This window comes from Lynx canadensis, chromosome D1, assembly GCF_007474595.2.
Source record: "Lynx canadensis isolate LIC74 chromosome D1, mLynCan4.pri.v2, whole genome shotgun sequence".
NCBI classification, from domain to species: domain Eukaryota; kingdom Metazoa; phylum Chordata; class Mammalia; order Carnivora; family Felidae; genus Lynx; species Lynx canadensis.
The window spans coordinates 108,299,691-108,318,673 of NC_044312.2; the positions used below are offsets into that span (position 1 = coordinate 108,299,691).

The following is an 18,983-nucleotide window of genomic DNA, read 5'->3' on the forward strand; positions in this document are numbered from 1 at the left end:
GGAGGCCAGAAGCTTAAAAAGTTGTCTTTATTGGTTTCGTACTGACTCACAGAGCGTTAGGGTCAATCCCTCCCGGGAATATGGCGTTTGAGGAGATAAATACTTATTTTGCCCCCCACTTGTCAGCAGAGGGACGTTTAATAAAAATAGTAATATAATAACAATAATAGTGACTGTGATCAATAATAAAATGCCCCCTATGATCCCCTAATACACAGGTGGCGGAGGCTTTGGGAAAAAGGACCACCCCCCTTTCCGGGAAGGGCCAGAGTGTGCCTGGAGACCCTCCAGTGGCCCCCATCAGGTGCCATCGACCACCAAGTAGCCTTTATAAATACCCTCCCTGTCCTGTCCCTGTCTAGGAATGATCTCCCCACCCACCCCCCCAACCCCGGGCGGATTAGATGCAATGTCATTTGGCTCACAGGGCCCCTCTCTGTTCCCAACCCCACCGAGCTCCTCCCCAGAGAGAAAGGCCCCTCAGGCTATCAGTAGTGTTCTTCTCCCAGCTCCCATCCGCTCTCTGCACCTCTTCACTGCTCCTCCCCTCCCCGCTCCTCCCCCTCCTCCTCCTCCCCCTCCTTCTCCTCCTCCTGCCAGCCACTAGCACTGTCTCTTCTACTTCCTTCTCTCACCTTCTTCACCTACAGCCTCCTTCACCTACATCTTCCCTGCTCCTTGTCTACCCTTCTTTCCTTTGAAAAAAAAGGTTTTTTTTTTAAATTTTTAAGTAATCTCTACACCCAACATGGGGTTCGAACTCACACCCCCTAGATCAGATGTCGCAGGCTCTGCTGACTGAGCCGGCCAGGCACCCCACCCTCCTTTCCTTTGGATCAGAGTCCGTCTTTCCTACCTCAGCCTTGAGCAGAGGCCGTGATATGCCCCACCTCGGCCTCACCTGGGGGCTGGACAGTGCCTTGCCAAGACCCCAGATTGCCGCCAGAGACCCACCCCCACCCCGACTCTTGCTTAAGGCTTCCTGAGGCTTGACACTGGGAAGGAGAACTTTGGCACAATTACCCCTGGACTCAAGGGGCAGAGGGGCCCCCAGGGCAGAAAAGGGGGCCATTCTATTCCCAGTGGCTAGCAAAGGTAGGGGCCGGGAGCAGAGGGGAAAGGCAGGATGATGGCTCAGAGTCAGGTCTCCTGGGTCCTGGGAACCCAGGCCAGCCTCTGAGTCGCTGTCCAGCCCAGGCCCTTCCTGAGTCCGAATTTCCACACATCCCGGGCCAGCCGGAGCATGGCATTCCTCAAGCTCTTTGCTCACTCATGTGTCTCAGTCCTGGGATTGGGGTGGGCCCTGCCAGAGGGTGTCAAGGGGAACCCTCTGATTCAGGGGCTGGGGGCAGGCTCCGGGGCCGTTCTGAGACCTGGAGGGGAAACAGAAGGAAGGACCCTTTCCTCACCAGACCAGTGCCTCCCAGAGGTCTTCCCCCGACCCATCACCTGCTGCAGGGAGGCCCTTGGAGGAGGTATGAGATCGGGGTAGGGCTACATGAGAAGAACTTGGGGAGCTCCAATTTAATATCCCTTAAGCCCAAATCGAAGTCCCTTTGCTCATTTACTTTACTCCATTCTTCATCAACCAACAAACATGCTTTATGTTAGGCGAAGACACACTTGACCTCAGTCTCAAGGAGCCCGCGGTTGGGGGAGGAGGGCTAGTATCCAGAAGAAAGCCACAGCACAGAAGGACTGACACAGAGAGGTGGAAGGAGCAGGGCACAGGCCCTAGGGAGGCCCTAGGACAGCATTAGCACAGAGCGTTGAGGGTGGCCTGAATGTTAATAGAAGGACATTCAAAGCAGGGGGGACGGCAGGGGCAAGAGCCTGAGGGTGTGGAAGAATATGGTAAGTCCCTGGGGATCGGAGTGGTTTGGTGTGGCTAAAGCTAGGGTGACGGTGGAGAAGTGGCTGGAGGGTGCGTGGGAGCCTTCCCAGCTCCTCTTACGTCTTCCTTCCCCTGTTCCCCTTCCCCCCTCCTCTGATCCCTCCACCTCAGGCTGGGCCTCTAAAGAGCTCCCCTTCGGTGGCACTCCCCCCATGTGCCAGGCACCCCGCTGAAGTAATCATCACCTCATACAGCCATCACTTACGTAATAATCTGAAATAATAACCTCATTTTGTAGGTGAAATAAGCTCAGGGAGGCTGGACATCTCGCCCAGGGCCACATGCCTGGGACATCAGAACCAAAATTTCCACCGAGGCCAACCTGCCTCTACGCCTCTGTTGGGGCCCCACTGTGGGGCGAGTCTGCTTCCCTTAGGATCCAGGGTGGGGAAGGGCTCAGCCTGTTCTCTGGCTTCAGGTCCCAGAGGTGGGCCTAGCACAGAACAGAACTACCTGTCCTTTAACAGAGGAGGGAAAAGCCCCCACCGGCTCACCTGTATCAGGGAGTCGGCGGGGCTCAGAGATCCCTGGGAGCAGGACACGGACTCACTGGACAGAGAGGTCCAAGGCTTCCTCTTCACTGTTCCAGGAGCAGGATGAGGAAGGGGACAAAAATCCAAGGTCAAATTTGAGGAGTCCAAAGGGGGTGTAAACTTTGGGGAGGGAAATCGAGGCAATGGAAGCAGCGGGAGCGGGGCTGTCCTTACTGGCGTCCGCGTCTCCAGTGAGCCCGTCGCTGCCCACAGAGGCTGGCCGCCTCGAGGCCTCCGAGAAGCTGTGGGGACGCTGCGGGCCGGAGCCGCGGGTACCTCGGCCCTTCCCTCCTGGAGCCTGCTGGGGGACAGCACCGAAGGGCTGCGACCGCAGGGGACCCCCAGCCTAGACGCGCGGAGGTCCCGGGTCCCAGGGAAGCAGGGGGCTGCGATTGGGGCAGGCGTCTCGGAAAGGTCGGTGATTGGCTGAGCCTCACCAGGGACGCTTCTGATTGGTCTCGGAGAACTCACCGGGGGCAGATCCCTGGCGCCGGGCTTCCCGTCCGTGGGGCCCACGTGCACCAGGTGGTTGAAGTTGGAGGGCGGTGAGATGAGCTTGGAGCGCACAAAGGGGTCCTTCAGCAACTCCCTGCGGGCGGAGGGAGAGTAGGGGCGGCGGCGAAGGGGACGCCTCCCCCGCCCTCTCCCGACACGGACACGCCCCCGTGCCTCGCCCCGTCCCCAGCTCGCGAGCCCCCGCCCCGCCGGCGCACCGCGCACGCGCACCTGCGCCGCTGCTGCCGCTGCTCCTCCGACACGCGGAAGAAGAAGTGGCGCTTGCTCTTGGTGCGGAACAGCTGGCGCCGGCTGTTGTCAGTGAGGTCGGGGATGTCGAACTCGTCCTTCTCTGTGGGAGGAGCAGAGAGCCGGACGGTGCTCACAAGTCCCCAGGGTCCCCGTCAGCTGGAGCTCAGGGTCACACACGCACCCGCGAACGCGCACACACTCCGTACTCTCGTGCCCACGCACTTCCTACCTGCCAGCCGGTTCCTGAGGTAGGTCAGGCGGACCTTCTCCGTGCCAAAGAGGAACAGGGAGCCCTCTGGGTTTAGGGGTCGCACCTGAGGCGGCAGGCACGGAGGTCAGCCGCGCTGCTCGACTGCACCCCCCCAGTCCAGGGCCAGGGGATCTGGGCAGGCCCTCACCTTCTTGAGTGGCACCGTCTGGACCCATTCTGCTTTCCTTACATCAAACACGTCGATGGAATTCTCGCTGAACACTGTCAGGTAGGGGGCTGCATAACCTGCAGGGCAGGACACTGTGCTGTGCAGCCCCTGGCAAGTCAGGCACCTCCGCGGGCTTGTTTCCTCCTCCGTGTCACGGAAACACCCTGTGCCCGGCCACAGCACAGTAACTTCCACGCCCAACCAGAGGACCTTCTTCTGAAGACTCCAGGTTGCCCCACCCAACCTCCGCAACAAATCAGAGATCACAGTCCTGGAGCACTCGCATGCCGGGCATAGTTCTAGCCACTTGGCGTATTTTTTCCCCTTTATTTCTCAAACAACTCTGGGCGGGTAGGACCATCATCCCTAACTTACAGATGATGGAATGTAACCCCAGAGCTAAGTAATGGGCAAGGTCACCCAGTGATGAGCGAGAGCTGGGAACTGGCCCTGGGCAGTCTGATTCCCACTCCCACAGACCGTCTGCGCTACGCCCAATCCACAGGCCCAGCGCCGGAAGAGCCGCCGGTCATGAAGGGAGCCCGGTCCCTGTCTGCCAGCACGCCACCACACCAGTTACCTGTGAATGTGTTGGACTCCCTCACTGCCCTTTCCTCCAAACATTCGTAGCCCCTAGGGTGTGCTTCCCCGGGCTGGGTGCAGGATGTGATGAAGAAACCAGGCCCAGCCCATTCTGCAGTCTCCCCCCGCCCCGGTACCAAACCAGTCATTATAGGAAGGTGCTAAGAGCAGCAGGGCAGAGGTCTGAACACAGAGGTGGGGGAGCAAAGAGGAACAAAGGGCCAGAGACGGGGGGAAGGCGGGGTAGGGAGCATGAGAGCAGTAATGACGATGACAGAAATCATGGTGGTCATTTACGGAGAGCCTTCCAACTCCAGGCCTTGAGGCGGCATTGGGGCTGGACCTGGTTAAGAGTTTGCCAGGTATAAAAAGGACAGTTTAGGCTGGGGGAGGAGCATGAGCAGGGACATGGGAGAGGAAGATCCGGCTCAATCCACTGAGGACAGAGCAGGGTGTGGTCAGGCGGGAGGACCCTGTCTTCCTCTGACACGTGTGACACACCGTAGGTGCCAGGCCCCGCCCAAGCTGACCCCCCACAGGCCTTACCCCAGCCCGTGGGCACTGCCGGCCACAGCAACTCATGGACGCGGGACTTGCGGCCGGCGCTGTCCACGTAGACCCCGGCCGTGGCGAACAGCAGCAGGAACTCACTCAGGCTGAGCTCCACGGCGCCCAGCGCCTCGCCCAGGCCCCCGCGGGATGGTGGCAGCTCCTCGGGCACCAGACTGGCCCCTAGGGCCAAGGGAGCGGCCTCGTTGAGCAGCGGGTAGAGTGCGAAGGTCCCGGCTGCTCCCACGCACAGCCGGTCGCCCAGCAGCCCCAGGCTCTGCACGGGTGCCGGTGCCTGAAGCTCACGGATGCGGCGCTGCCAGGGCCCTGGGCCCGGGCCCAGCTGGTAGCAGAGCACCTGGCGCTTGACGGCTACGCAGAGCACGGGCGTGCGGGCCTGCAGGATGCACCCGGCTGCCAGCACCTGGCAGCCTCGAGACTCGGGGATCTTGGCACCCGCCACCTCCGCGCTCTCCAGCTTGGCCAGGGCGAAGAGGCGCACGCTGGGGCCACGGCCGCACAGCACAACCAGAAGGCCCGCGGTGGGGCTCACGGCCAGCCGCTGCACCCGCCGGCACTCGCCCACCTGGAAGATGTCTTCGGGGTCGGCGAGGGAGAGCGTCACCAGCAGGGTGAACAACAGCCCCGTGCCCATCCTCCTCTCTCCCCGCCGGGGCTGACCCCCACCCGGGCCCACCCTGGCCCGTACCGTTGCTGTGCAGGTGGATCACAAACAGCCCCTCCTCGGTGCCCAGAGCAAGCCGTTCCTGGTCTAGTAGAGGGAGGGAGAGAATCAGGGGTCAGGGAGGTCATCTGGCAGCCGGAGACCAGGCAGTCCGCCTGTCCTTGCCGAGCCTCAGTTTCCCCTGAGGACACAGGGATGGCCATCCCGCTGTCCCTGCATCCCCGGCCGCTTCTCTCTCAAAGTCTGGGCTGGCTCTAATGGGGAAGGCCCACAGGCGAGAGGCCCCCACCCTGAGTTGTGGGCTTCGGGGTAAGTCATGTCACCGCTCAGAGCCTTGGCTTCTCCTCGCATAACGTGGGGACAGTAATGGTTCCTTTCTCCCAGAGCTGCTCTGAGGCTGAAGCAACGCCGGGTGAGTGTTCAGCTCACAGCGGTCCCTGCTCGATAAATGCCCTCGTCCCCCCCAGCTCCCGACTGACACAGAGGACCTGGAGGAGCCACACAGTCTCTCCAGGGGCTCCCACTCTGAGTGCAGGGGGAGGCCCCAGCTCTCCAGGGCAGGCGCTGGCTCGGGGCTCCGGCCACTGCCAGGGGAAGCCAGGAGGCACTGCTCCCTCACTTCTCCGGCTGTCAGCACGGAGGTCTCCCCAGAGGAGACAGCGTGAGGCTCGGCTGCTTCCAGGCTCCCTGTGGCCACCCCGCTGCCGGTAAGAGCACCGGGACTGGAACCCTCATCTGTCTCTTGCTAGAGCCTTTGCTCTTTTCAACTCACTCAAGACTCATTTAGAAAAAGCAGAATCTGAGGCACAGAGAAATGGAGTGGCAGAAGCCAAGCCCCCCGCCCCCTAGCTAAGGCTGCCCACAGAACCACGCCCAGGGCGATGCGCCCCTCGGCATGTGGCTCACCGATGATGGCGGCGCAGAGCGCGTGGGGCAGCAGGGGCAGCCCGTTGTCATAGGCTTCCTTGAGCGTGTACACAGGCCGAGGCCTTGGCCGCGTGTCCAGAAGCAGCCGCTGCAGCTCGCCCAGCACCTGCAGCCAGCGCTCCCGCTCAGCCTCACTCTCTGCCAGCAGCAACACGGTGCACATGGCAGGGGGCACCGTCAGCTGGGAGGCCGTCACCTGTGGGCAGGGACTCAGGCTGGAGGGCTGTGGGCCGAGAGCCAGACATCCCCCTCCTGCTCTCCACCGGATGATGCTCGTTCGCACCAACGTGAGCTGCCGGGCACAGCGCTAGGAGCCATCTTACAGCGGGTGATAAGCCAGACGGAGTAGGGTGGTCAGACAGGCCCCGAACCAGTGCCGTGGCGGGAGAAGGACGGGGCATCCCCAACCCGGGCCAAGAGTAAAAGATGGACCCCCAGGGGAAGAGACATTTCTGCCAGTGCCCAAGGGATGAGGGGAGTCACCAGGAATGATCCAGGTCGGGGAGAAGCTTGGGGGCTGGCCTGGGCTGCACAGCAGAAACAGGATGTGAGGGGCCCGTGGTTAGAGGGCACTTTGGGAACTGGAGAAAGCAAGGTGTGTCCAGAGCAGAAAGAGGCTCAGGGTCAGAAATGTGAGGCCTCAAGGCCACAGTCAGGAGCACCCTGAGGGTGACGGGAAGCCACGGAAGGGCCCTAGGCCAGCGGGATGCGGGCAGCTTCGCGTACAGAAAGTGCACCGTGCTGTGGGATGGAGGCAACCGAGGTGGCATATGTGTGTGTGTGAAGAGGGCAGCCACGGAGAAGGAGACAGACAGAAGGGGCTGCAGTAGGGCCACACGGAGGCGGACTCACCCTAAAGATGCGTGGCAGGTCCCGGGATTGGGCGTGAATAACATCAGAGGCCAGGACGGGGGTGGCTGAGAACTGAGGGTCCCTGGGAGGTCCGTGGAGCTGGTCAGAGGTCACATTGCCCCTGGCTGCCTCCCTCCCCTCTGACCCGCATCCCTCGTCCCCGGCCACTGCCTGGCACCCACCTCAGATCCAGCGCCTGTAGGAGGGCCCCGCTGGCCGGGCTGAGCCGTGGATCAGGGGCGTCAAACAGCAGCAGGCGGGAGTCACTGAGGGCGGCGAACACCCGCTGCCAGCCCCGCCGGACCCCCGAGGGCCGTGGCACCTGTGGGAAAGGCAGGCATGGGGGGGGTCTGCCGGGCTCTCGGCCCGCCCACGCCAGCCTCCCCCTCCCCAGCCCCAGCTCACCGACAGGAAGCCCTCGTAGGCCGTGCCTGTGCCCGTTTCGGGGTGCACTCCCAGGGCCGTGCGGAGGAGGTCAGGGGGCACGGGGCAGGGCGGGGCCTGGGGGGCACAGGCTGAGTGACAGAAGTAACCACAGGCTGTGGAGAAAGCAGGAAAGGCAGATGGTGTGAGGCTGGGTGGGGACAGCCTGGAACCGGGACTCGGGTTCCCGCCTCCCTGAGGCTGTGGTGGCTCCTGGACTGTCACCAATTCCCCGTCAAGTGAGAAAAAAAACCACAAAAATTGAGCAACAGGAGATGAGGCCCAGACCAAGAGGAAGGCTTGCATGTGCCAGGATCCGGGCCATTCATTCCTTCCTCCAGGGGACTGGGCGCTGGCACATGGGAGGCAGTCGTGCGGGTGGGGTGGGGGTGGGGGGTCTCACCGTCACAGCCCAGGCCCTGGCGGCCCAGGCCCAGCATCAGCGAGGTGCAGCGGAGACACTTGGTGGGGGATGGGAAGCTCCGGGGCCGCAGCGAGTGTGAGCCGGGCTGGGGACAGGGGGACACGCTCATCACCCACGCCTGACCACGGCCTCCCGGGTCCCTGCGTCCCACCCCCGAGGCCACCCTGAAGTGTCAGGTGGGACCAGAGAATGAGCCAGTGGCAGTGTGAACCCAGCCCCAGTGAGTCTGTCACAGCACTCAGACTCATTGCCACTGCCGCTGTCCCCAGGGTGGTCTGCCAGCCATGACTAATGCACGTAGAGGGACTCAAGCAGGTCCTTGGAGACCCGGCAGAATGGCTGGGTGCCCCCACCCCGCCCCGCCCCTCTAGGTGCAGACCTTTGCGGGAGGAACTTCTGTAGGGGTGGTGACAGCAGCGGGCGCTCTGGGGAACACAGCCTGCGGGGGGGGGGGGGGGGGGGGAGGGGCAAGCAAACGGGTGAGGGGGGCACAGGCAGAAGGCGGGGCCCGGTCCCCCAAATGCGGGACTCCCGCCCGTCCTCACCCCCAGACGCAGGCTGCGGCGGCCCTCTGGCTTCAGCTCGGGCTCCATACCGGGCCTCAGGGCCTCTCCTGAGATGCCAGGATCCTTGGTGGAATCCTTCTGGGGATTGAGGATAAGGGTGGAAATCAAGGCCCCTGGCTTCTGTCCGGGACTCCTCCCAACCAGCCCCTGCAGGCCCTCTTACCTCTGAGCTCCGGAGGGACAGGAAGGGAATCAGGGAATTTGAGGGCTTAGTGTCTGCAAACAGAGAGCACGGGTCACCGGGGGTGGGGGTCCCTGGCCCAGCCCTAACGCTTGTTCCTGGGGAACTGGGGGCCGGCAGGAGCCTCAGTTTCCACCTCAGTAAAATGGAGAAATGACAGCAGGCCCCGGTGGGTACGCATACAGCGGGTGCTCAGTAAGTGCCGGGCGACAGAGAGCCAGGTGAGCGGCAGAGTCAACAACTCTCATCTCCACGGTCCCGCGAGGCTGTCGGGGGACCCCCTGGGGAACCCTGAGGCTCGAGTGGGGGACTTGCTCCGGGACCGGCATGCAGATGGCCACTTACCCGCTGGCCCCCGGGCCTGCAGCTCCTCCCGCAGCGCGGCCAGCTCCTGCCGCAGGCCCCGGCTCTGCTGCTCGGCCTCCTGCAGACGGCTGCGGGGCGGGGACGGGACCGGTTGAGGGCTCGGCACAGGCCTCCTCGCGGGTCCCACGCCCCTTCGTGCAGGGCCTGGCCCGGGCCTCACCTGTCGGCCTGCCGCCGGGCCTCCTGCACCTGCGTCAGCTGCTCCTGCAGGCTCTGCTTGGCCCGGATCTCGGCCTCCAGCGCCGACTGCAGCTCCAGCCTGGCCGAGGCCTCCATCTTCTGTAGCCGCCGTGCCTTCCACTGGTGGTCCTGGCGGCCAGGGGGCGCCCGCGTGAGATGCCCCCGGGTCGGGCGGCGGGGCCCCCGGCAGCCTCAGAGGCCTCTCCCGCCAGACTGTCCACACCACCCGGCCAGACTCAAGATCCTAGACTGGCCCCGACCCCGCTGTGAGCTCAGGCGAGTCACTGATCTTCCGTGGACTCAGCGTCCCCACCTGCCACGTGAGGCTGCTGCCAGCCCCTCCCCCGGGGCTCACCAGCGGCCGGGTGGGGGGCGTCTGGGTGCCCACGTTCCGCAGGGACTCCAGCTCCTCGGCCATCTTGGTGGCCAGGGCCTGCAGGTAGCCTCTTGAGACCTTCTCATCGTTCACCCTGGTTGGGAAGGGGGCTCCGGGTCACGGCCTGAGCCCTCAGCCCTGCCTGGGCCCAGCCCCTCCCCGCCAGCCCCCGGGCACCCACCAGCTGAGGATGTCGGCAATCTGGGCCTCCCAGTTGCTCTCCGTCTCCCTCCGTTCACCCTCCAGCTGCTGCTTGCTCTGCTGCTCCCTCTCCAGCTCTGCTACCAGCTGGGGCCCGGGAGCAAGATGGGTCAGCCCCCGGGCGCCCGGCACCCCCGAGCCCCGCCCGCGTCCACCCCCGTTCACCCGCCATGGCTTGCCGGCCACCTGCGGGTGCTGCGGGGCTGGGGACACAGCCTGCTCTGAGACCCTGGCGGCCTGCACCATCCACCCTGCCGGCTCCCCACATCTGTCCCACGGCCCGTCGGTCCGTCTGCCCTCCGTCTGCCCTGCTCACCCGCTCCTGCTCCAGGCTCAGCCTCTGGTTCTCTTCCTGGAGCCGGCACAGAGCCTCCTCCTTCCCACTCAGCCTGGGGAAGAGCGAGTGACGGGACGGCCCCCAGCTCAGGCCCCCGTCCCGCGCCCCGCCCGGGCTGCCCGGCTCACCCGTGGCCACGGGCCTGCTCCAGCTGCACACGCAGGGCGGCCGCCTCCTTCCTCAGCTGCGCTTCCTGAGGCCCGCCCTCGGGCAGCCCCGTGCCGTTGGTCTCAGAGGCGGCGTGGATGGTCTTGAGGGACACGGAGAGGGGTCAGGGCAGGGGCCTGAGAAGCTATGGCCCACTCTACCCCTGGGACAAAGGCCTGGCCCTGAGAGCCCGGAGGAGGTCAGGCCAAGGGAAGCGCCACTTGGAAGGGGGTGAGACCTCACTACCTTGACCCGCAAAGATTCCTTCTCAATGCTTCGCTCCCGCTGTCTCTGGAGCTGTGTCACCTCCCGGCACAGGGTGGCCACCTGGGCCTGCAGCTGTGACGAGGTGCAGAGGCGGCCACTGCTGACTTTGTCCATCCCACCCCTCTGCCCGCCTCGCTACAGACTCTCGGGCCCCGCCAGGCACAGCGGGAATGCAGGCAGGGGAGCTCTGGCCCGGCCCACCCTACCTTCATCCGCTCGCTCAGGCCTCAGCCAGCCCCAGTGGGGGCGCAGAGGCACGTGGTGTTGCCAGCATTGAGCACTGAGCTCCCTGGGCCCCCAACGGCCACACTGGGGTTCACGGGGGCAGTGCTCTGCTGCTGTCCCCGCCCATCCCCATCACTCACCCTCCTGCTGGTATCCTGGGCTTCCTCCAGCCGGGAGCTCAGAGCCTGGGTCTGGCTGGCCGTGGCTGCCTCTCTCTCCTGGGCCTCCCGCAGCCTCTGGAGCAGCTCCTCCTGCCGCTCCTGGGCTCTGCATAGTTCCCCTGCCTGGGCCTGCAGCCCTGCCTGAGCCTCGGCCAGCTCCTGGGGGGTCGGAGGGCAAGGCCTGGCGTCAGGGCACAGACCTCCTCACCGTGGAGCCCTGGGCCGCTCAGCCACCCCACCAGGCCCTCACCCGGAGGAGCCGGTCTCTCTCCTGCCGTAGGTCCGAGTCCCGGCCTGGGCTACCACCATCCGTCTGGGATAAGGAGGCCTTGCTGCCCCTCGGCGTCTCTGCCAGGAATTGTCACTGAGGCCCACGTGCATTGACGGCCTCAGCCAGGCACTCCGCGTGCGGCATCTCCCAGAGCCCTCACCACAGCCCGGGGAGCGGGTCTCCTTGGCTCACTTTCTACGTGCAGGCTCGGAGAGTTTAAGGTACTTCCCTAAGATCACACCTCATCCACGGAGTAGGGCCAGGACTGGAACCCGGGTTGGATACAGGTGTGCTGGGAAAGCAGCTCAGCCTCTGGGGGGAGGGGTCGGGGGGAGGGGGGAGAGACGGGGCGGCGTGGGGGGCCGGGTACCTGACAGCCTGTGCCGTAGAGTCTGCACTTCCTTCTGTAGCCGCTCCAGCTCCCGATGGTCTGAGGACACCTGCAGGGCCTCTGCGGGCGGGGTGGGGGGGCACCCATAGGTGAGTAGCTAGTCCTGGGTCAGACCCACCCCACCCTGCTCCAGCTGGTTCCCCGGTACCTTGGAGCTTCCGGCTCAGCTCCGTCTTCTCCTGCTCCAGACAACGGAGCTTCCGCTCTAGGGCAGGCAGCTGCTCAGAGCTGCTCTCAGGGCCCGGACTGGGGAGAGCAGGGCCACACATGTTGGCGGAAACCCCACCCCCCACCCCCCAAAGGCTCCTCCATCCTCCTGCGCCGGTCATTCATTCATCCAAGAAACACCCACCGTGCCCCAGCTCTGTACCCAGCCCTGGGCTCTGTGGTGGAACAAACGAACCGGACCAGACCCTGCCCCCGGAATACCTGTGGGCAGCACCCCAAGGTCCCCCAGACCTGGGTTCAAGCCCTGGCCCTTCTAAGCTGTGTGAACCTAACATATCTGAGCCTCAGTCTCCTCACAGGAAATTGGAGGTGATAACAGGCCCTCTTCCAAGGATAGTGAAGAGAACTTAGTGATTTGGGCCAGCTACCCCCGTGCCTGGCACACGGTGGGTGCTCAGAGTGCAGGTCAAGACACATTTGCTTCCACCTCAGAACACCTCCTCGCCTAAGACCTCGCCGCGGTCTCAGGCCAGCCCCTCAAATGGAACTAGATCATCCCACCCATTTTACAGAGGCATAGAGTGTGGCTGGGGGGCTGGGAGGGGCCCTTTCAACTCTAGGCCTCTGGTTCCAAGTTCATGACACTCTCAGCCTGCTGTAGAGGGTACTCTAAGGGCCAAATGCAGGACAGGTCCCACAGGGGGCATAGGCATGGCTTCGCCACAATTTCAGGACACAGGGTCTGTCTTCCTGAGGACTCAGAGCACATTTCCTGAGCACCTGTCACATCCAGGCAACAGGCAGGCCATTCAGCCCCTTTCCCAGGGTCCCAGTGGGCTACCTGCCCAAGGTTCCAGGCCAGGCAGCCCCCAGCCTCCTACTAGGTATGCGAGGACTAGACTCACCTGCCCGAAGTGTAGGTGAAACCCACAAATGGCAGGTGGTGGCCCGAGAAGGCCCCGTGGGAGGGTGGGGGCAGGGTCCCCTGCAGAAGGAGGGGAAGGAGCGTCAGACTCAACAGGCATAGCTCCTAGCTGAGGCTCAAGACCCAGGAGACTCCCCGGGACTGGGGGTGCCAACCTCTTCCTGCTAAGAATGGAACCGAGGTGGGTGACGCGGCCCCCACCTAAACAGACTACAACTCCCATGAGCCCTTGCGGCCATGGCCTCCCAGGTGCTTCCAGGAGTCTCCTTGGAAGACTTCTGGCTCACAGAATGACACTCAAAGTCAAACGACCTTCACCTGTCACAACCCACCTCCGAAGAGGTGAACTGGCCCACGTGAACCACAATTCCCATGAGCCTCTGGGGTGTGAAGGCGTCATCCTATGCCCAGCAACCGCTCTGGAGAACCTCTGGGGGTTTCCCACAGCCAGCAAGGGGCAGGCAGTTTTCCTCCTGCAGCGGGGCCCAAACTCACTGGATGGTTGAGAGTGTCATCGTCCACATCGAAGTTGGAGGTGTCCACAGGCCCGCGAAGCTCAGGGATGTAGGGGGCAGTGCTGGTTGCCAGCCGCTCCCAGTCCACGCCTTCAAAGAAGGGGTGGTTCCGGAAGTCATCCAGCCCCCCGCGGCCCAGGCGCTCCTCCTGGCGGCACAGCAATTGGCGGATCAGGTCTTGGGCGCTGGCCGGCACGTCCGGTGCATCCGCGGGAAACTGCAGGTGGTCCTGTAGGTGGGGGGTGGGGGTGGGGTGGAGGGATGCAGGTGGGTGTACAGGATCCCACCCCCAGCTGCGGGCATACCAACCACGCGGACTCGGGACTCTGCTGCCCTCCCGGAACCCCAGAGCCTGGCGGCCAGACCTCATGGTTCATGATCTTGCCGTAGGTTTCCACCAGGGATTCAGCATAGAAGGGCGTCTCCCCGAAGAGCAGCTCATAGGCACAGACTCCCAGTGACCACCAGTCGCACTGTGGGCCATAGTGGCCCTTGCCCTCCTCCATGGCTTGCAGGATCTCGGGGGAGATGTAGTCCGGTGTCCCTACTGCCACTGACGAATCCACCTAGGAGTGGGGGGGCCACGAGAACAACCTTGGGCTTGGCTAGAGCCCCTAGAGCCCCTCACCACAGGCCCAAGCCTGGGCCTGACACCCCAACTCTCTAAGGCTTAGCTGGCCCGGTGACCCCACTTGGGGCCTAGACCCAGGCCTTCTTCCTTCCACCCCTGGCAGCTCTCCAGGCCGGGTGTCCCCAGCCCTTGCTCTGGGGTCTTACCATGCCATTGTTGTTGAGACGTAGACAGGAGCCGAAGTCAGCCAAGCGGATGTGCCCGTTCATGTCCAGCAGGACATTGTCCGGCTTGACATCCCTGAGGGAGCACAGGGAGAGAGCGGGGCTTGACCTGTGTGTGTAGGTGTGTGTTCTGGCACATTCCGGGGTATGAGTGCATGGGCGCATGCACACACCAGCGTGTATATTGTCACACGTGTTCCTGCGAGTCCACAAGACCAGTGTGTGTGCATGTACATGGGAGGGGGAAGGCTGGTGGCCAGGCCTCCTGGGTGCCAAGAGGGAAAAAGGTGGTTAGTGGAGAAAAGGGACCCATAAGGATGAGCCACGGAGGCAGCAGCGTACGTCGTGGGGGACACACGAGTCAGACTTGCCTGGTGCAAACCACGACCCGGGCGCCCACCGGCTGGGTCACCTCAAGCCAGGTGCTTACCGGTGCTAACCCTGACTTTCTCATCTGTAAAGTGGGGACAAGAGCAGTGCCCATCACATGAGGTTTTTGGCCTGAGGATTCAAAGGCATCGTGCACATGAAGCACCCAGCATAGGGCTTGGTGAGTGTGCTCAACAACTGTCAGCTGTCTCTAGAGCTTTCCCCAGGGGCTGGTCAGGGCAGGAGGGGCTTCGGGGGCCCCACCTGTGCACGTAGCCCAGCTGGTGCAGAGAGTGGATGGCCAGTACCATCTCGGCCAGGTAGAACTGGGCCAGCTCGGGCGGAAGGCGGTCCTCAAAGCGGCTCAGAAGAGTGAGCAGGTCCCCACCGGCATAGTAGTCCATCACCAGGTACTGGATGGGATTGGGGGGGGGGGGAGCGGGGGGGCAAGAATCAGACAGGGAGGAGGGTGGGGGGCATCTGCCCCAGGGCCCTGCCTCCCACCCACCTCCTCGTGGTCCCGAGGGGTTCTGGGAAGGCAAGACCGTCTCCCAGCAAGCAGCTCTAGGGCAGCTGGCTCCCAGCAGAGCTCAGGCAGGGGCTCCGGGCCCAGCAAGGGGTGGCCAGTGGAAGCCTCTTGGTCCCTGTAGGAAGGGTGTCTCTCTCTCTCCTTGGACCCAGCTCCCCTGGCACCCAAGGCCCTCCTCCTTTGTCCCCGGGCAACAGCCCCCACCCTCGCTGAGTATCCTCACCAGGTATTCCTCGTCTTGGAAGGCGTAATGCAGAGTGGTCACCCAGCGGCTGTCCCCCTTCACCAGAACGTCCCGCTCTTCCCGGAAACAGGCAGTCTGCAGCAGGTTTGGGGAGCAGGGGCGGGGGTGGGATCAGAGCCCAGGAAGCCCTCCTCACCAGCTCAGGGGGTGGAGGAAGACTAGGTAAGTCTAGGAGCTTGGATAGAGGTTGCCCGGGTGAGCCACGGCCTGTGCTTCATGGCTCCGGGCCTCAGTGTTACGGTAAGGAAAATGGGAACTACAGTAGCTTCTAAGAAAGGCTTGTTGTGGGGAAGCAATAGGGGAGGCTGGTGGTTGGATCCTCTCCCGTCCCGGGGGCCAGGCCGGCCCCTTCCCTAGCATGCCCTGCACGCCCCACTGGCAGCACACCCTCCCCCCCGCCCACTCGTAGGGTGCGCAACTCCCATCGGACCCCACACTGACCTCGGCCCTCTTCAGCATCTCCCACTTGTGCAGCATCTTCATGGCAAAAATCTGCCCACTGTCCCTCTGCCTCACCACGGCGACCTGAGGCCACAGGGGGCACCGGGGTCAGCTCTGCCTGGGTGCGAACCCCCTCCTCCCACCTACCCCGTGCCTTTTGCTCACCTCCCCGAAGGCCCCTCGGCCGATCACCTTCAAGATCTCAAAGTCATCTCTCTGTAGCCTCAGCTCTTTCACCTTCGTTACGAAGGGGCCGGCTGAGGGGACACAGAGTGGGGCTCAGGGAACCTACAGGGAGGCCCCAGCTCCCTCTCTTACCTAGGGAAAAGCGGGAGCCGCAACCCCCACCGGGGCAGGGGTGGCCTCTGGCCAAGGGGCTGAGAGGGGCTGCAACCCACTCGGTCATGAGTAGGAAGTGTGGAAGGTGGGGGTCCGGGCTTTGCTGACCACCTGGCCCCCAGACCTCCCCAAATCAACGGTTCCCTGAACCCCTGTCCCCAGACTCTAGGCGGCCTCATCCCAGGGGCCCATGGAACTGGTAATCCCTCCCTGCCTGCAGGTGGATACTGGCTGACCAGGTCACCCTGGGGAGGAAGGGGATACCATTCCCACCCTCGGCTCCCAGTTCCTGGCGCCTATCAGGACCAGGCCTGGGCCTGTCTTGGGAAACTGGACGGGCAACATTCCTTGTCCCCAGAGAGGCTTCTCTGCCACTGGGGAGCTGTGAGCCCTGGTCTTGGGACCCTGTAGGCACAGAGGTACCTGGCTGGGAGTGAGGCCTGGGGCAGCCCCAGAGGACAGGTCAGATATGGTGCTGCAGGGCCCTGGGAGGACACACTTTGGGCTCCCTGTGTGTGGGGGGCTTTCGCAGTCTGGAGGCATAAATAGGTCTGCCCAGCTTCTCACAAGACTCAAGAACAGAGCCAAAAAAACCTTTCCCTGGCGCCTGACGCTGGCACCTGAAGGGGTAAACACTCGAGATCTCCTCCAGGCCTGACCAGCCCAACAACTCTAGGCCCTGCCTCCCTCTCTGGACTTGGTCTTCACCTGGCCAAGGAGCTCTTCCTCTCACAGTCCCTGATACTCCCTTTAGAGGCATCTCCGGCCAGTCCCAGGCCTTTTCCAGGCCTGGAGAAGCCACAGGCCTGGGGGAGGGAACTGGAGCCTGGAAACTTAGGGAGGCAAGAGTGACCGGTAGGGGTGGCGGGGGTAGCTGCAGACTGGCTCTCCGCCTCAGTTTCCCCCTGCCAGCAGGTAAACTCCCTGCCAGCTGGGCGGGTCTGTGGGTGGGACAGAGAGCTGCTCCACAGGTTTATCAGGCAGAACCCCCGCAGCAGGGGTGGTGTGGAAACCTCGTGACAGAAATTAATTGTCTCTTTCCCAGGTCTGTGTGTGCGGCTGGGGAGCAGCAACCGCGGGGCTCCAGGGGGGAACTGAGGCCAGGGTGGCTCCCTATCCGCCAGACGGGAACCAAAACCTGGGGCCTAGAGTCAGGAGGACCCAGGCTCCCGGGACAGGCTGCCCAGTCCCCTCGCCTTGCCGCAGGGAATGGGGGCTCTGGGCAGGAGCAGGGACAAGTTGGAGCAGGGGCAGAGTGAGTCACCGCCCTGCCAGTTACCTCGGGAGATGTCAACAGACAGGCCCCCATGCTGGGGTCCCAGGCAGGGATGCCAGAGGCAGGCAGGGAGGAGCACATGTGTGTGCAAACACACACACACACACACGCGCGCGCGCGCGCGCGCGCGTGGGCGTCACAGCGGGTGATGACAACACTGTCAGATACACATGAATAAGGTGCAGAAGTCCCCGGGGACAGTGGCAGGCACCAGAGGCAGGGGCTTCCTGGCTGCCCTCACCCTGGAGGAGAGGGCTGGGCTGGGGGCCAGCTCACCGGCATGTGTCACGGGCCCCCAACCATGCCGAGGCCAGGCCTTGCACCTGCCCAGAGCTAAGGAGTTCTGGGGATGCTCGTCACCCACTGGGCAAACACCTGCCTCACCCCGCTCTCCAGGCCAGGCCCGTCAGCCCTCCTCCACGGGTTTGGCCAGGCATAACCAGGGAGGCCTGGGGCTGGTGAGGGTGCCCACATTAGGTTGAGGTTTACTCCAGGTCACCCACTTCCGGTGCCTCGGATGAGTCAACCAGGAAGGGGCGCAGACCCACCCCCAGCCGGGCCCCCCCTCCCTGGCTTTGGGAAATAGACCTCAGGAAGCCTGGCCAGCGACTCGGACCGACAAAGGGGCTGAGGTTGGTGCCGGTGCCCCGTTTGGGGTGGTCTTGCATGCGGAGACATAGAAGTGTGTGTTTGTGGGAACGTCTGCCACGCGTGCAGTGCCTACGGATCTGTGAGTGGAAGCAGGCAAGTGTATAATGCAATGGCCAGTGTGGCTCCGGTGGTCTTCCGGGTGAAGTGCGGGGCTCCCTGGATCTCTCCTTGAGCTGTATGTATCTGCGTGTGTCTGTGTGGTATGTGGGAGACTGAGGAAGCATGCGTGTCAGTGGGTGACACACACAAGGCTCTGCGTGTGTGACTTTGTTCTCAAGGGTCATGAGGTATATGACATGTGAGCCAGGAGTCCCTGACGCGACTCTGCAGCACATGTCTGGGGTCTATACTTGGGACCGAGTTTGTGTGTGTCCGTGTAAGTTGTGTGTTGTGCACACACGCCAGGCTCTGTCAGTGGGAAGGAGTGTGCGTGAATCTGAGCGAGGGGAAGGTGTGCTGCTAGCTGGGAGGGCCCAAAGGGGCCGGTGGCACGTGTCAGGGCCGGTGCGGGCTCTGCGCGGGGAACCCGTGGGGGTGCCGCTCCCTGCGGGAGGGTCTGGGGGCGAAGGGCGCGGGGGGGAGGGGGGGAGAGGGTCCCGGCGCGGTGTCCCCCGGACCACCCCACCTCGGTCCAGCCCGGGCCACTCACCCCAGCTCAGGAACTGCGCCACGTTGCGCTCCCGCCGGAGGGGGGCGCTGCTGAGCTCGTGGTGCAGCCCCAGCAGCAGATCCAGGAGGCCGTCGAGCCCGGGGCCACCGCCGGCCTCACCCCGCGCCAGCTGCTCCAGCGCGCGCAGCCGCCGCTCCATAGCTGCAGCCGGAGCCCCGCACCCGGGCTAGAGCCGGGCCGCCCGCATGCCGGCCCGTCGGTCCGTCCGTGCGTCCGTCCGTCCGTCCGCGGGTCGTTAGCGCGGCCTCCCCCCACCCCTCCCGCCCTCCCCGCTGTCACCTTCCTTCGCGGCCTCCTGCGCGCCCACACCTGGGCGTCGCGCCCCGCCCTCTGCCCCGCCCCCCGACGGACGGGCAG

General features: G+C 63.9%; 1 protein-coding gene across 6 annotated transcripts; it reads right to left on the reverse strand.

The window, feature by feature from the left end:
• Positions 1-9: 9 nt before the first annotated feature.
• On the reverse strand, positions 10-18,851 carry CDC42BPG (CDC42 binding protein kinase gamma). Of its 6 annotated transcripts, none has more exons than XM_030331577.1 (37): positions 18,606-18,851; positions 15,856-15,947; positions 15,691-15,774; positions 15,229-15,324; positions 14,741-14,889; positions 14,090-14,183; positions 13,678-13,878; positions 13,293-13,541; positions 12,778-12,857; positions 11,853-11,950; positions 11,684-11,764; positions 11,293-11,390; positions 11,022-11,201; positions 10,636-10,728; positions 10,371-10,492; positions 10,222-10,294; positions 9,886-9,992; positions 9,684-9,798; positions 9,309-9,457; positions 9,128-9,216; positions 8,765-8,817; positions 8,581-8,676; positions 8,415-8,474; positions 8,015-8,120; positions 7,594-7,727; positions 7,371-7,510; positions 7,189-7,270; positions 6,316-6,532; positions 5,434-5,496; positions 4,722-5,321; positions 3,573-3,757; positions 3,404-3,488; positions 3,154-3,274; positions 2,899-3,016; positions 2,602-2,728; positions 2,389-2,474; positions 10-1,373 (listed from the first exon to the last, which is right to left on the reverse strand). In XM_030331577.1, exons 1-37 carry the CDS (start codon positions 18,763-18,765, stop codon positions 1,317-1,319), a joined length of 4,740 nt encoding a protein of 1,579 aa, XP_030187437.1. In that variant the 5' UTR covers positions 18,766-18,851; the 3' UTR covers positions 10-1,316. The 6 variants fall into 6 exon arrangements, with proteins under 6 accessions (XP_030187437.1, XP_030187439.1, XP_030187438.1 ...); XM_030331579.1 differs by having other exon boundaries at positions 2,602-2,725; positions 3,573-3,670; positions 8,581-8,679; XM_030331578.1 differs by having other exon boundaries at positions 3,573-3,670; positions 8,581-8,679.
• Between the last annotated feature and the right edge of the window lie 132 nt (positions 18,852-18,983).